Source organism: Chlorocebus sabaeus, chromosome 15 (assembly GCF_047675955.1).
Source record: "Chlorocebus sabaeus isolate Y175 chromosome 15, mChlSab1.0.hap1, whole genome shotgun sequence".
In the NCBI taxonomy this organism is placed as follows: domain Eukaryota; kingdom Metazoa; phylum Chordata; class Mammalia; order Primates; family Cercopithecidae; genus Chlorocebus; species Chlorocebus sabaeus.
The window spans coordinates 34441210-34457600 of NC_132918.1; the positions used below are offsets into that span (position 1 = coordinate 34441210).

At 41.1% G+C, this 16391-nt stretch overlaps 1 protein-coding gene across 2 annotated transcripts in view; it reads right to left on the reverse strand.

Moving 5' to 3' along the window:
* Positions 1-16391, reverse strand: part of KCNAB1 (potassium voltage-gated channel subfamily A regulatory beta subunit 1) — a 386124-nt gene continuing 369733 nt past the window's right edge. For both annotated transcript variants that reach the window (XM_038002671.2, XM_008008619.3), the window contains exons 12-14: positions 14784-14904; positions 7612-7700; positions 1-2452 (exon numbers count right to left, since the gene is read on the reverse strand). In XM_038002671.2, coding sequence (XP_037858599.1) covers positions 2363-2452; positions 7612-7700; positions 14784-14904 — 300 coding nt within the window. In that variant the 3' untranslated portion in view covers positions 1-2362. The remainder of the gene's footprint in view (positions 2453-7611; positions 7701-14783; positions 14905-16391) is intronic.

A 16391-nucleotide genomic window follows, 5' to 3' on the forward strand; every position in this document is an offset into this window, starting at 1 on the left:
GTTACCTTTTGGAATGATATATTCTCTGCCAGGGAATTCTTTTCGGAAGAGAAAAGAAAATTAGAGTGCGTGGAAATTTTCCTAAGGACGTAACTGAAATACATTATCTAGTATATTTACCATGACAGATTCGCATATAAAAAACTGGCTGTTCCCACAGCTAAGCCATAATATTTATATTTGGTTTTGATTTGCAAGTTTTTAAAAGTGAATTCATGAAGCCTTAACCTTAGTGCAGAGTGTTCTAAAACTCAGCGAGAAATGATATCTTCAGTAGTTAATCTCCATTGATAGACAATGTTTGGATTGCAATTTAAATCTCAGACTTTTGATCACTACTATTTCTGTTGAGTATTCAGTGCAGCTTAGCTGCCAATATAATTTTTATTTAGATGATTATTGCCTATTTTATCGCCACATATATTTTATATGTGTATATTTTACATATATGGAAAATATACATAAGCCTTAAAATGAAAGATCAGATAAAATCTATTGTGAGATTTAGTGCACAAAATGCTTTTATTACTCTAAGCAAATAAATCACATTTCCCATTAGACGGCACCTCAGCTCCTCTATACGTACAGCAGTTCACTGGATTGAATACACAATGAACAACTGAAAAAATGATCAATTTCCATCATTCTGATATTCGGGCAAAAAATTCAAACTTTGTTAGAATACAGGTGCTGGTAATCAAAAAGAAAATTTCTTGATATCTCCCACTAGCATTTTCAGATTTAGAACTTAACCATGAAATACACATTTAGAAATAATGACAGAAAATAACATTTTAAAATGATACTACAATTCTTCTGTAAACCTCAAAGTGATTTCTGTATGGGGAAGTTGCTGACCAGAAAATTAAATTAGAATTTTCTACATCCTCAGATATCCAAATAAAGTTAAAGGGCTACCTCCACACCACCCCCTTCAAGAACAAAAAACATATTTTCTCTCTTTTTACAGATATTGACACAGTATATTCTCACAATTTTTCTCAAGTGGGATATTAATGAGGGTAAGTAGCCAATAGTGGCAGGGCTAGATAGATCTCAGATTTCGAGTGCAACAAGGGTAAGCCCCATTAATCCATGCAAAGAACTTTCATGCATATAGTTTAGTGCATATAATATTATATAACCAGAAGTTCTTTAACATTTTGCTTTTCACTAGGCAAGTTAATTTACCCAGCATATTCTGAATAGTGACATAGCATTTTTTCACAAAGCCAGTGGTTGACTTTCATGTTAACAACGCTTAAAAAATACCAAACATTATGTTGAAAATCCCAGTGCTAATTAAACAATGAACATTTGCCTTTCTGGGTATTTTACAGGTTTACTTAAAAAACTGAGCATGTATTATGTTTATTTTTAAAGCTCAAATATTTAAACTTGCAGAAATTGTGCCTCCAAGCAGTTGACAGTATAAAGCAGGTTTTAATAAAATGTAGTAACAAATGAACACCTAATTGCAGATACATTGCATTTTCTTCAAAGCTAAGTTTCCGTAGCAGTGTAGCCCTCTCTTTTATAAATCAGCTGCAATGTCACTAAAGATTGGGGTATTCATCCTTTTACTGTCACTACTTGTAAGTGGATGTAACATTAGAATCCTAATAGACATTCTGGATAAGTTGTACAAGGCCATTCTTGGGGCCAAGCAACAGTAAATATTTGAAAGGTAATAAAGCCAAAATACCCAGAAATTGTAGTTTTGTTGAACAACAAATGGAACAAAACTTGTTAATATGAATGTGAAAATAGAAAAAAATATATATAAAATTCTTTCTGCTCATTCTTCCAAGCAAGACTTTTGAGTGAAGATACTGTTTTTTTTTTGTTTTTTTTTTTTTTTTTTTTTTTGCAGTGAGATATGTTTTTAATAACTATTTACTTAACAAGAATCTATTTCCTAAGAAAAATCTCTGAATTCCTTTCCTTCACTGAATTTAGTCTGTCTACTCTGTTTCTTATGCAACTCATATTGCATCTGTGGATTTTGTTCTTTTGAAAAAATATATCTGTACAGCCTTCTTTGAGTTACCAAATGCCTGAAGGTAATACATCACCCCCCGGCCCCCATATTCTTCCCATTGCATAAGCATGAGGTGTATACAGCAATGCAAGAATAGGTGACTCCAGTCCAAGATAAGAAAATAGAATGGATTTTCTTGGTTGTGAGTTTTCAGATGTGCACAGTGGTAGCAACAGCAGACACCTCAGAGAATCCAGGGAGGGACACTAGAGGTTGAGCAGCAAGCTGCTAAGTGATTGAAAAGACTGGTTAGTAACACCTTTCTGTACTGGGCACAGGCCGCTATTTTAACCATGCAGCTTCTGTGGTTCATGCATTGCCTTATGATCTATAGTCCTTCTTGCTGTAGGGCTTGTTGCGCAATATGTTATCAATCTCATTTACCACATGTGATGTCATCTTTGGGAGAACCTGAGAGCAGGAGGAGAAGTACAAAGGATATTGTTAGCAGTGTTGATCATTCTTTTTTTGTGCTCTATATTTAGCAAATTAATCTAGAATCGTGTATCTTCACAAATCACAGCTGAAATATAACGACGCCCCCATCACATTGTAACCTCCTTGAGGTCGGGGCCTTGTTGATTGCATAAATGAAGGCATAAAGGCATAAGTGAAGGCTCATAGAAATATAGAGCAGCTCTATCCAATGGAAATATAATGCAAGCCACATTTGTAATTTTTAATTTTCTATTGGATACCTTAAAAAGAACAGTGAAATAAATACACATTTTTACTCCATTATGTCCAAAACATTATTCCAACATGTAATCAATATAGAAAAGATACTTGACAGTTGTTTTTGGTACTAAGTCACATCTTGTGAACAGGTTACACTTAAAGCACATCTCTGTTTGGACTGGCCATCTTTCACGCACACAGTAGCCACATGTGGCTAGAACTATGGTACTGCACAGCACAGGTCTAGAGACTAAGAAGAGATTTATTCTGACTGGTGGTCTGAACCCTGGTGAAAGATGGCTGGGGTTTAACAGGCATCCCAGGTAGATGGAATAGCATGGAAAAACGAACTGGAGTGATAATGTACAGTGATTAGTTGTGGGGATGGTAAAACAGGATATGGATGGTAAGAACGGGATAAGAGTGTGGAAGGCCTTAAATGCCATTTTATGGAATCTCCACTTTAGGCAGTGGGGAACCTGTCAGGACGTCTGATCTAGGAGTAACCCCATCAGACACCTGGAGGTGGTTTGAAGGGTGAGTTGGAGGAGGTTGAAAGGGGACACAGATGTTAGATATGTATTACAATCCAAGCCGGGCAATAGGGCCTTAACTAGGGCAGTGGAGCAGAAAAGAAAAGTAGACCTGAGACACATTTTGGGTGATGATGGTGGTTTCAAGACTGAGTAACTAGAAGAATATTGGTGTTGATTATTGAGATTAGAAACCAAAGGGAAGTAGTTTGGGGAATAAGAAGTTGGGAGGGAGTAGGATGTGTTGAGTGTAAGGTGCCTGTGGAATATCCACCTAGGAGTGACTGAGCAGCTGCACGTGCAGCTGTGGAGCTTCGTAGTTGCCGGAGGGCTGGAGTTGAGGGTTTGTGAGTCATTTGCACCGACATGCTGATTGAAGCCCGGGGAAAGGATGAGCTCATTCAAGGCTAGCATTTATTGTGAGAAGTGGGCCAAGGGTACACATTACACCATAAGACAAGGGACAAAGGCAGACTTTCTCACTGGAAAAGTCTGACCTTGTGTGGAGACCATGGTGAAATACAATTCTGACGACCAGTTCTGAGGTTTCAACCTCATTCTCCCTTTGCTGCAATCCTGCTGGCCAAGGTGACCTTGTCTCCACTCAAGTGCTATCCTCAGAAGCCTTAGGGTTTGGCAAAATAGTAGAGCTGCCAGCCTGGGAAACTTCATTCTGGTTAATGTTTTACTGTGAAGCTGAAGAAAGAATTTGATTTCCCACTAGCTCTGGAATTTCAGTGTCCAAACAGCTAATGTGTTATTTAAAATGAGACTGTAATAATGAGACCAAAAACCTAGAAACTGGATTTGTTGGATTTTTTTTTTTTTTTTTTTTTTTGTCTAAAATACAGTGGGTTAGCCATGTGAGGAGAAAAATCCTTCATTCATTACAGCAAAACAAATTTTTGATAGGAAAGAGATTTAGACATTAGAAAAACGAAACCATAAAAGTACTCGAATAAAACAAGATGTAGTATCGCAAGACCAGAATTTTCAAGAGAAGCCCCACTTTAAAACATTGTAAACTACTACAGATTTTACAAACACCCCACAGGCTACTAGTCTTGCAAACTTGATGTTACAATGCCTGGGGTAGGTGGTGGGTGAGGGAAGGTCTGGCTAACGTTGCTGGGGCTGGCTGGACATTAGTGAAAGTCCTCCCAGGATTCGGTTCCTGTTGATCTGGAACTTGGGGGTGGAGGAGGATTTTGCTAGGCTGGGGTAGTGGTCAGTTTGTAGGCAGAGGGCCACTGCTATCGCCGAGGCTCTGAGTGGTTCAGGATGGCTGAGGATTCAGATTCCGGGGAGGTGTGGTGGGGAGTGATGAGGCCCGACTGCTGCGGAGCCTGGCCTTCTCTGAGTGAGTGATGGGGAACCTCAGAAGGGTTTTAAGGCATGTGGGGAGGATGAGGAGAGGTGGTTCTCCCACCTTTTAGGTGGGAGTGGGGAGGATGGAACCTGTGTGGGTGAAGGCTGGCTGCCTGCAACTGTGCTTTCACCTGTTGTCTCTCCCACCTATGGGGCTCTGATTTATATACGCCCCTTCATTCCTGCACGTCCTAGGCACATGGCATCCCTTGAAGCAGCTGCCTTCCCAGCCTACTAGAAATATTTTCTTACAACTACTGGTGCTCCATATTTTCCATCCTTCTGCAACCAGTCCCACCACTGCTGGGCACCCCTAGTCACCCAGTCTGCTCTTCACCATGTTGTGGGCCCAATCACAGCTTGTCTTGGGTGGACTTCAGTGAGAGGTGGAGTAGAACAGGGGAGGATTGGTAAGCCCGCAATGGTACCAGCCTTGCTGCATGGATAATGTCCCCTTTAGGATAGGCAAAACCTCATCCTGCTGCAAGCAAAAGCCTTGCTAGGGAGGAAATGTTTTGGGAAGAAAAATTACTCAAGACTTTTCCTCTGAAAGTGTCTCCTTCCCCGTCAGCTGCCTTGTCTACTTCCACAGCTTTTAAAACTCAGCCTGAGACTTGCCTCATATGCCATCCCCAGGCACTATGACTGCCCCCAGGAATGGCAGTGATCTCCCAGTAATAGCATGATAAGAATCCTCAATTCCTCCCTCTTCTGCCAAGCCATGGTGTCTCTCTTTCTCAAACCTGCAGAATCCATGCACTTCTCTCCCCCTCCATGGCCACTACCCTCATTCAAGCCACCATCGCCTCTTGCCTGGATGACTGCCCTTGCCCTTCATTCTACTTTCCATACAGCAGCCAGAGTGACCTTCAGACATTCAAACAGGAGCATGTCCCTCCTCTTAAAACCCTCCACAAGGACTTGTCACATGTAGCATGAACTGTAACCCATGGTGTCCTGCGAGACCTAGCCCTGCCTGTCTCTCCTCATCACTGCAGCTGCTGTCCCTGTGCTCAACTACATGTTGACCACATTGGCCTTAGCTGACAGTTCCTGGGAGAAGTCAAGGTCCTTCCCATCTCAGGGCCTTTCCACTGCTCTTCCCTGTCCCTGAAATGCACTTTCCTGGACTCTTCACATGCTGTGTGAAGGCATGTGAATCATTGTCAAAGAATGTAAAAAATGAAGGCATGCGAAGTCCTTGGAATAAACGTATTCCAGAGGGGCTTTTTGCAAAGACATTTAAAATAGGCTCACCCATTCCTCAGTCTCAGTAAAATAAGCATTTATTTACTTAATGGCCCTTTTCACAACCTGAAATTATTTTGTATATTTATCTGTCTCTCCTACTGGCATGTAAAAAACCCCTTGAAGGTTAGACAGTGTTATTCTTCTTTCCTGTGGGTACCTGGTATACAGTAGGCTCTCAAAGATCTGTTGAATGAATTAAGGGATAGATTTTTTAATTCACTGTTTCTCAGCCAGCACATGAGCTCTTTGAAGGCCGGGTCCTGTTGCCCATCTCAGTCCTCCCACTGCCTAACATGATGCCAGACATAGAATTAAGTGCTCCATAAATATTAGTGAAACTGAAGTCATTGGATTGAATTTCAGTTCTTTTTTGTACAAACTGTTCCGTCCCCTCATCACTGTGTACCCTTATCTTTTCCCAGAGCATAAATGAAAATGAGAGGTGGCATTCATAAGAGGGATAATTCCTCATGTAGGCACAGGGAACCTAACAATCCAGTAGGAGTTACAGGGCTGGGTATGGGAGTTGTTAGAAGCAGAGAGGCAGAGGTGATTACACAGCTGCACAGCCCGAAGAAAGGTTGGGGGAGTGGGCAGCGGATCTATGCCATTTATTCCACAGTGTGTTCTGGGCTATTTTTAAAAAGGATTTTAAATCATATTTGTCCCTACCTCCACCTGTTTCCTTTTGGGAATGGTAACAGGGCTATGTGCTTGTTGCAAGGACAGGTAGATAGGGAAGAAGCTGTGAGATAGTTCTTTTCCTCCCATGAGCAGGAGAAAAATAGACAACCTTTCTTGTTTTAGCAGGTAGTGGCAAGAATTGCGGGCAGGATCATTCCTAGGGCTTTTAGCAGGGTTGAGAGTAGGACAGACTCGACTAGCTGTGGCCTTTGGGGAAAGGTGGTGGTCACAATAGATACTAAACTCCACCCCTCTCCTTAGAGTTCCCAGGAACATCCTTTCAACCCACCCACTGCCACTACAAGCTCCCCAGAATATAGCTGCAGTCCCCATCTAGTGCCCTGAACCAGCGGCCATCCTCATGGCATAGGGAATGGGGATGGGCCTCCTAAATCTGCTTCTAGGGAGATGTGATCCTGGAAGTCCAAAATGGAATTTTGAGCCCATTTCTCTTAAAACATGGCAAATATTATTCAATAGATCTTGAGTATTAATTAAGGAACATGTGGTAAGTACCCTAGGAACTGGAAAATCAGTGGAAAAGCAAAGACGCAGGTCTCTGACCTCAGAGGGCTTGCAGTCTAGCAGGAGAGACAGGCAGTTATACTACATTATCATAAAAGTTATCATGGAAGGGGGAATACAAGATGCTCAGCAAACAGAAAGAAGAGGCTCAGCACACAGCAGGTGGGCAGTATTTGTGGAAAGAACAAATGAGTAAATGATGTATGTATATTGTCCTATGACTTAAATTTCCAAGCAAGTTAGCCAGGCTTTCATGGCGAGGCCTGGGAAGTCAGTTGCCGGGTTAACACTGGAATGCACTCTTCCACAGAAACAAACCGTCCCGAGAAATGAGCTTTGGGAATACTGCCTGTTCATAGGCAGAGGACAACCCTGGATACATGTTCTGGGAAAGTGTTCTTTGCCTTTGTTCCCCCTACTCTTGCCCCACCCAGAAGGATGGAGCGGGGCAGAGACAGACACTGCCTGGAAATAGCCTCAAAGGCACCATTAAATTCCCTGGTGTTTGTTGGAAGGGGCTGCAATACTTGCCTGAATGGCACCAAGGTTTTCAATGAGTTGTTCAGGGGTGGATGATCCCAGGAGCACAGAACTCACACCTTCATTTCTCAGGCACCACGCTGGGAGGAGAGGACACTGGGTCAGGTTATCAAAGCACTTCCAATCACTGATTAGCTTATAAACACCTGCTACAGCTGTTTGTTGCAGCCAAAATTTATTAACTCCTTTTGTGGAGGATGTACAGTGCTTCCTAGATTAAAAACCTGAGCAGCACCCCCTGTTGTGTAGAAGATTTGACAGAATCTGTCAAAGCCCACCTGGGAGGGGAGATGTGAATGCACAGAGGCGTCGGATCATGGATTGTAAGATTCTCTCCAGCACGCTCAGTTGCCCTCAAGTAGAAGCAGAAAACACAGATGCACTGCTGTCTTTCTTGCTTCTCTGTTGGTTTTCCAATTCCTAGCCTACTATATGTCCCTTAGTGAACACTCAATGCATTTGGGTTGGCTCAGGGCTTAAGGCCTTTTTGCTTTCCACATAAGGCCTCGTCACCACAACCGGGGCATTCAATCCAGCTCCCCACCCTAGAAACACATTGTTCCTGGAAACACCTAACATTGCTCACCAGCAGATGGCTCGATTCCTGTTTCTACCTTGACCCACAACCTCCTGTCTTTCCATCGTATTCATGGTCTCACTTTTCCACATCTGTTGCTTGTAGCCCTTGTAGACTCTAGGTTTCTGGTTCCTTGATTCCCACCTACCTGGCAGTCCTCTCTGGACCTCCCTTTCTTCCTAACCCAAGATTCATTCTGTGTTGATGATCTAAATTACTCTCTTATGAACCCTCACACCCTTCACTTCCTCTGCTTCCTTAGCAGATCCCCATCAGTACTGCATCTGTGTTTCTGGCTTCTACTTCAGGGCAGCTGAGCGTGCTGGAGAGAATCTCACAGTTCATGGTCTGGTGCCCCTGTGCATTCACGTCTTCCCTCCCAGCTGGCTTCAGCCAGCCTGGTCAGCCTCATTCTTGCCCTTGGTCATCTTTCTTTTCCCAAAAATGACCTTACACCTGTACTCTTAAACCATTCCATCAAACCCTGTCCCCTGACTCTTACTAGATGACCTTGTCCTAATGTCTATAGAAAATCAAGTCCCTCCATTGGAATATTCCTTAATTCCCCACTCTCCTACTGCATAAGAATCCACATCCATATCCTCCAGTTTCAGAAGAGGATGTGTGCGGTTTCTGTCAAAGACCAAACTCTGCCTTGGAGCCATCTCCTTTTTGCCTTTTCTTGGACTTGATTCATACGTGATTCCACTGCCCCCACCACCCCATTTCAAAATTTCTTACGGTGTCTTTCTGTCAACAAAACATGCTAAAATTTCTCCCATTCTAAAATAAGCTTCCTCTGACCCTTTTTACCTGCTTAGATACTTCCCCAACCTTCTTCCCCTCTTAAACTTCTAAAAGGTCAGTTCGGATTCCCTTACTGACCTTCTTCACATCCCAGTCACCTTGTTGCTGTGTCCCAAAGCTAAGGTCCCCAGGAGCCTCCTGGTGGTTACGGTGGACTTCTGAGTCCTTAGCTGTCTGGAACTCAGTGTTGCTGGACTAGATGCAGTGTCTGCTGGGCCTTCCTGCGAGATGCCCCACAGGCACCGCAAACTTCCTGCTATGATGCCTGGCCCTCTTGCATTCCCAATCACATTTGGGGGCATCACCAGCAATGTGGCTCCCCAATCTGGAAACCTGGGAGTAATCTTTAAGAACTGTCCTTTTCCAACCCCCTTTTCCCTTTTAACTGCTAAGTCCAATTAATTATTCCTCCTAAATATTCCTCTAATCAAGTGCTTTTCAAACTTTGGTATGTGTCAGAATCATCCCAAGGGCCTGTGAAACACCCACTGTTGTGGCTCACCCCCTGAGTTTCCGATTCAGAAGTTCTGGGGTGCGGTCTGTTCATTTTTAACATACTCCTAGGTAATGCTTATGCTGATGCTGCTGATCTGGGACCATGCTCTTTTGTGTTTTGTTTTTTAAACCAACTTTATTGAGGTAAAATTTACCCATCAAAAATTTTACCCATTTTAATTGTATATTAAATTTTTTTATAAATTTGCAAACCACCATTTTTAATATGCAGCCTTCACTATTTTCAATCCAGTTTTATAACATTTCCATCACCCTAATAAGATCCCTACTTCAAGTACCAGGCAACCACTGACCCACTTTTTGTCTCCAGATTTGTCTTTTCTAGACATTTCACCTAAATGGAATCAAACAGTAAGTGGTCATTTGGGTCTGGTTTTCACTTAAGCATATATTTTCTAGGTTTTTCCATGTTGCAGCATGTATCCGTACACCATTTCTTTTTGTTGCTAAAGAGTATTCCATTGTGTGGATACAGGGCTCAGTTTGACAATGACTGCTTTGGTTCAGCTGTCTTCACCACCTCAGTCACTGCTGCCCTCACTCAAGCCCTCATCATCTCTCTCCTGGAAAACTGGTTTTCCTACCTCTTGCTTGAATTATCCCCTTATATTTCCCCCATACAGCTCTCATCCAGCCAGCAGCGGTCTTTAAAAACACAAATCTAATCATATCACTTCCCTAGTTGGGCCTGAGGTTCTTAATTCTTACCTTGGAAAACCTTATTTTCTAGCCTACCTCTGCAGCTTCATGGCTCCCTACCTTGAATTTTGTGCTTCAGGAGCACTCACTTGTCTTTAAATCCTCTCCATCCCCAAGCATCTTGCTGTTTTCTCCTCTTCCTCTCCCTTCCTTCTGGGGCATATTGCTCAAGCTGTTCCTTTTGCCTGGAATGTCCTTTTGCCTCCCCCTTTCTTTTCGCCTCACTAATATCTGCTTATCATTTGAGATTTCCCAAAGGTATTGCCTGCTCCTAAAGTACTTCCCTGAATTCCAAGCTCCTAATTCCCTAATCCTCTGTTCCCTTCTCAGTATTATGACCTGTATTAAAATTATCTGTTTATTTGCTTGACTTGCCTACCAGGCTGTGAGATGTGTCTTATTTGCATTTGGATGCTCAGCCACCAGCCCAGTGTCTTGCACAAAGTAGGAACTTATTAAATGTTTGTTGAATAAACATAGGCATGGATGATTGATGGATATCCCCAAGCACATCTTCTGCCCCCATTTGGACAGCCATATTGTCAACTGATACTCTTAAGCTGTTACCATGTCCAGGCCTTTTATGGTAATCACTGAATTTCCACATGGGCAAAATACAAAATAGTGCTCTATAAAAGTACCAATCCAATCTTTCTCTCCTTTTTTTGACTGCATTGTTTCCTGCTTTGCACTGAGAACTGTTTTTGGCCTTAAAAGTAGTTCTGAGGACAAAGCCAATTCTAGGCAAATTATTGCCCATAAACTACCTGACTACGCGAGGTCATCAACAGCTGATTCCCCTAATGGGCCTCTGGGGCACAGGAGAACCCACTGGGCAGAGCTGGTCAACTCCATGGTAGCAACTGCAGCTGATTCTGGATAATTAGCACCTCTAACCAAGTGTCACCAGCAAGTATGTCCAGAGTGTTCACTAAGAACAAAGTGTGAATGCTGGCTCCACTGTACCTGTGTGACTTGGGGAGCAGGCACACAGTTGGGTTCAAGTAGTTCGCTTCCTGCTGGAGGATCTCCCCTCTCCCACACTAGCAGACCAAAGATAACACACCTGGAAATAATTTCCCTTTTGATTTTGAGAGTTTTGTGGCTATAAACAAAATTATTTATTTACAAAGAAAGAAGTGACAGGTGAGAAAGACATCTGAGGGGATAGAGGGAGGAAAAGGGGAAAAAAGCATGTATTAATTTAAACTCAGACCCCGTAAAGAAGGTACTTCATGCATATCTAATATCCAGTGAGAGTCTAAATCTTGTAAAGATTTCCTCTCTAAAAAGACAATGTTCTTCCCTACTTTTCAGGGCTAAGTTTAATACTTCATGTTGCTGTCTAAAAACCATATTTATGATTGTGCAGAATATGTTTCTCTGCATATTACTCTGATTGCATGCCATGGCTAAGAGCAGACAGAATTTCAAGTTTTGCATGTCTACTCTTTGCAAGAACATTATCATCTTTATTAGCACTCACTGAGCACCTACTTTTTGCTTTATATATATAATTTCCCTTTACTCAACTGGTTTGTAAGATATGTACTATTATACCCATTTCACAGATAAGAAAATTGTTATCAGGTTAAGTAACTTGCCTATGGTCAAATAGCTAATATGTTTTACTGTGCTTGTTAAAGCTGTAGGGTTGCTAAGTAAAAATATTAAATACATTGCTTTATTTTATTTTTTTGAAGAAAGGATTAAAGCAACAGTCATACATATACTTAGGTACATGGCATTTCCCCCTCTTTCTAAAACCACTTCCCATTTCTATCTTTCTATGACTGTTAATTGCAACTAACATTTCTCTGCCTTCCAACCTCTGAAGAGTCAAGCTACCAACAAATATTCTATTAAATTATTTTATTTGCATAAAGCTTATCTTGAGCTTTTTATCTCATTGGGTTAGTGTTTCTGATATGTCCCAATTCCTGCAATTTCTTAATCTTTAGGATTTTTTTTTTTTTTTGTCTAGAATCAGCACCCATTTTATTCCTTTCTCATAGCTACCACATGAACTCTTTTATCTCATTTCTTCATTTGTAAGTGGAGATAGTAATAGCAAAATCCTCCACTAGCATCTGTAAAATATGACTAGTAATAGTATAGACCTCAGCGGATTATTTTGATGATGAAGGAGACAAGACAGTGAGCGTGAGCCTGAGGTGCTTACCATAGAACCTGACAAACATCCCCTAGTAAGGGAACTGGAAGTCTCAGTGCTTTTCTGCCCAGTGTGTAGCCTTTGGCAGCATGTGGCTATTGAGCATGCAACATGCAACATGTGTCTAGCTTGAATTGGAATGTGCTTGCTCTAGGTGTAAAATATATGCTGGATTTCAGAGATTTGTAGAAAACAAAAGTAAAATATCTCAATAATTTTTAATATTTATTACATGTTGAAATGATAATATTTTGGCTATATTGGGTTAAAGAAAATCCATTATTAAAATTAATTTCACCGGTTTCATTTTAATGTTTTAACGTGGTCACTAGAAAATTTAAAATAAGATACAGTTATGCATCCCATAGCGACAGGGACACGTTCTGAGAAATGCATTGTTAGGTATTTTCCTCATTGTGTGAACATCACAGGGTTCTTATGCAAACCTAGTTGGTATAGCCTACTGCATATCTAGGCAATGTGGTATAGCCTGTTGCTCCTAGGCTCCAAATATGTACAGCATGTTACTGTACTGAATACTAGAGGTTGTTGTAACACATGGTGTTGTGTATCTAAACATAGAAAAGGTATAGTAAAAATATGGTATAAAATAGTATACCTGTGTAGGGCACTTCCCATGACTGGAGCTTGCAGGACTGGGAGGTGCTTTGGGTGAGTCAGTGAGTGAGTGGTGAGTGAATGTGAAGGCCTAGGATATTCTTGTACACTACCATAGACTTTGTAAACACTGTGCACTTAGGCTACACTAAATTTATTTTTAAGATTTTTCTTTCTTCAATAATTAACATTAGCTAACTGTAACATTTTTACTTTATAAACTTTTAATTTAAAAAAACTTTTGGCTGGGCACGGTGGCTCATGCCTGTAATCCCAGCACTTTGGGAAGCCAAGGTGGGTGGATCACAAGGTCAGGAGTTAGAGACCAGCCTGACCAACATGGTGAAACCCTGTCACTACTAAAAATACAAAAATTAGTTGGGCGTGGTGGTGTGCACCTGTAATCGCAGCTACTCAGGAGGCTGAGGCAGGAGAATCGCTTGAACCCAGGAGATGGAGGTTGCAGTGAGCCGAGATCACGCCACTGCCCTCCAGCCTGGGCGACAGAGCAAGACTCTGTCTCAAAACAAAAAACAAAACAAAAAAACCTTTCAACTTATTTGTAATAACATAGCTTAAAACACAAACACATTGTACAGTTGTACAAAAGTATTTTCTTTATATTGTTACAAGCTTCTTTTCATTTTTAAAAAGTGTGTTTTTAGCTTTTTAAACTTTTTTATTTGTTACAAACTAAGAGACACACTCATTAGCCTTGGCCTACACAGGGTCAGGACCATCACTATGTTCCACCTCCACATCTTGTTCCTCTAGGAAGTCTTCAGGGACAGTAACACACATGGAGCTGTCATCTCCTGTGATCAGAATTCCTCTTTTGGGAACACCCTTCAGGAGAAGGGCCTGCATGAGGCTGTTTTACAGTTAACTTTTTTTTTTTCTAGTAAGTAGAAGGAGTAACACTCTAAAGTAAAGATGAAAGGTATAGTATAGTAAATACATAAACCAGTAACATGGTCATTTATTATCATTAGCAAGTATTATGTACTGTAGATAATTGTGTGTGCTAGACTTTTAGATTACTGGCAGTGCAGTAGGCTTGTTTATACCAGCATGACCACAAACACACAAGTAATTCATTGCACTAGGACCTTAGGACAGCTACAACATCACTAGGCAATAGTAATATTTCAGCTCCATTATAATCTTATGGGTCCGCCTACATATATGTGGTCCATCGTTGACTGAAACACCCATGATTGAATGTGGTTCATGTTATCTTTCTCTCAAACAGTGCAGGTGGTTTTTCAATTGTTACCAGCAATCATGACCTTTCATGGACTCCACAGCATTAGGAGGACAATTTTTATGGCCTTCAAGAAGTTTCAGGGTGAAGCTATTTCTCTAGGATCAGCTTTTCATGTGGCAGTAGCCTTGGGCCTGTAACAGTGCTGTATCTCAGCCTCTAACCAACCCTGGCTCAGTTTTCAACAGAGACAGCAACTTGAGCTAAAAGAAATGGATGTCACTACACAGTTCACCCCTGACATCTGTGATAGTGTGTGTCATCACTGACATGTTCTCATTTAAACTATATTATAAGGGCAAGGGGAAAGAAGTAAGAAAAATTTGCTATCGTGTAGAAAATTCTGGGGAACCTCAAATAACTCACTTTATATCTAGCAGGAGTTTATGCTTCAGAGATATCTGTCCCTACAAAAGACATTTTATCATGATAAGGGTGTGGTCAGCAATAGAAAACTATGATCTCAGCAGAAGTCCCTCTACCACCCCATAGCTTAGTAATTTTCTTACCAACAGCTAGCTGAGGTAGTGTGCATCCCAGACGCTCCGCAATTGGGGAAAGGTCTTTTAGCTTGTTTTGCTGTTTTCTCCCTTCTTCACTTACAATTCTTTCTTTCAACCACTGGTAGCACTGAGGAAAAGCATAACATTGAAATGTTAATGTCTGGTAAAGATCTGATGTCAAAGAATGGTAATTCAATAAAATATGTGAACCTTATGATGATTTTCTGAATTTTTGACCCTTATGTTTCACACTGCCAGGGATGATTTCATCCAAAGAAATGTTCCTCACAATCTTGCTCCTTGTTTATTGATTCAAAGCAGATTGATTTTGACTAATATTCACCATTCAAATTGATCAGCCTGCACAGAAGTTGTTATAACCCTGATCGTGACATATAAGCACTTATATCCTAGCCTGTCCAATAGAGGAGGTCATATTTCTTATTGGGATAGCCCAATTTTAGAATGTAGCCAAAAAAAAAAAAGTGCATTTACATTTTACCAAGATCTATTATGTCTCCTTTTTATTAAGAAAACTGGGTGCCAAGCTTTCTGCTCAAAGAAAATCATTATTTTACATTTTTGTTTGACTATTTTTCTCCCCCTTGCCTTCAATTCACTGCTAATCTCTTATTCTTTTTATAATAGGGCTTTGTTGTTAGCTTCTGCAGCTTCTTCCTAGAAGCAGACATGGCATAACTGATAGACACCGAGTAGATTTTTAAAATTTTAAACTGGATAAAGACTTTGCAAATGTTATTACCTATTGTATAACTATTGAAACTTAAAAAAGTAAAGAAACTCAAAACAGGAAACTATTCTTTAAAGCCAATGAGAAGAAACTGACCCTGATCTATAGACTACAAAATGAATCTAATTTCCTCAATATAAAGAGAAAAATATTTTAGAACTTCTCAATGCCCTACTTTCCAGAAGGCTCTGCTCTTACTATGAGAAAGGGAACAACAGTCTCTTCTACATAAAGCGAGCACTAAGCAGCAACACTCAGAGGAAAAGAATATTTGTAAGAGTGTTAGTCTGTTTTAGGGAAAATAATTGAAAATCATCACACTGTGTGGCAATGTGGACTTTCTCTCTTGTGTGTATTTGCGACACAATCGCCATCGCAGATCTTTATCTTCCCAGAGGCCGCAGAATGCTCTGCAACAGGCAGTGGGCCATGGACACTGCACTCACGTGATTTCAATAGGCTACTGGCTTTTGTTTTTTGAGCATTTTTTTCATCATTCTAAGACAATATTTCCAAAGAAAAGGGTAACCATATTATGTTTTATTGTGATTTTTTGAGTTATTTTGCTGATGAGAAAAGGAGAAGGGCAAGCTGCCCATTTTGCCTCCTAAATCTCAAAGGCTTATTGGGCTGGCTCCTAACTTGGTAGCCTGCTTGGGGAGATGGCTAAAGTTTTCCCAGCCTTAGCTCTGGGAAGCCTCAGCTCCTTCAAAAAGAAGAATGGCCTGAAGCATCTCTCCAGAGATGACAGTTGGTACCAGTGGTGATGAGATGGACATTGTGAACAATGGACACTGCCTGGGGACCGGGCAGACTTCCTGGGCCAGTGCTGTCTACGTCAGAGAGTCCCTGAACTTACTTTT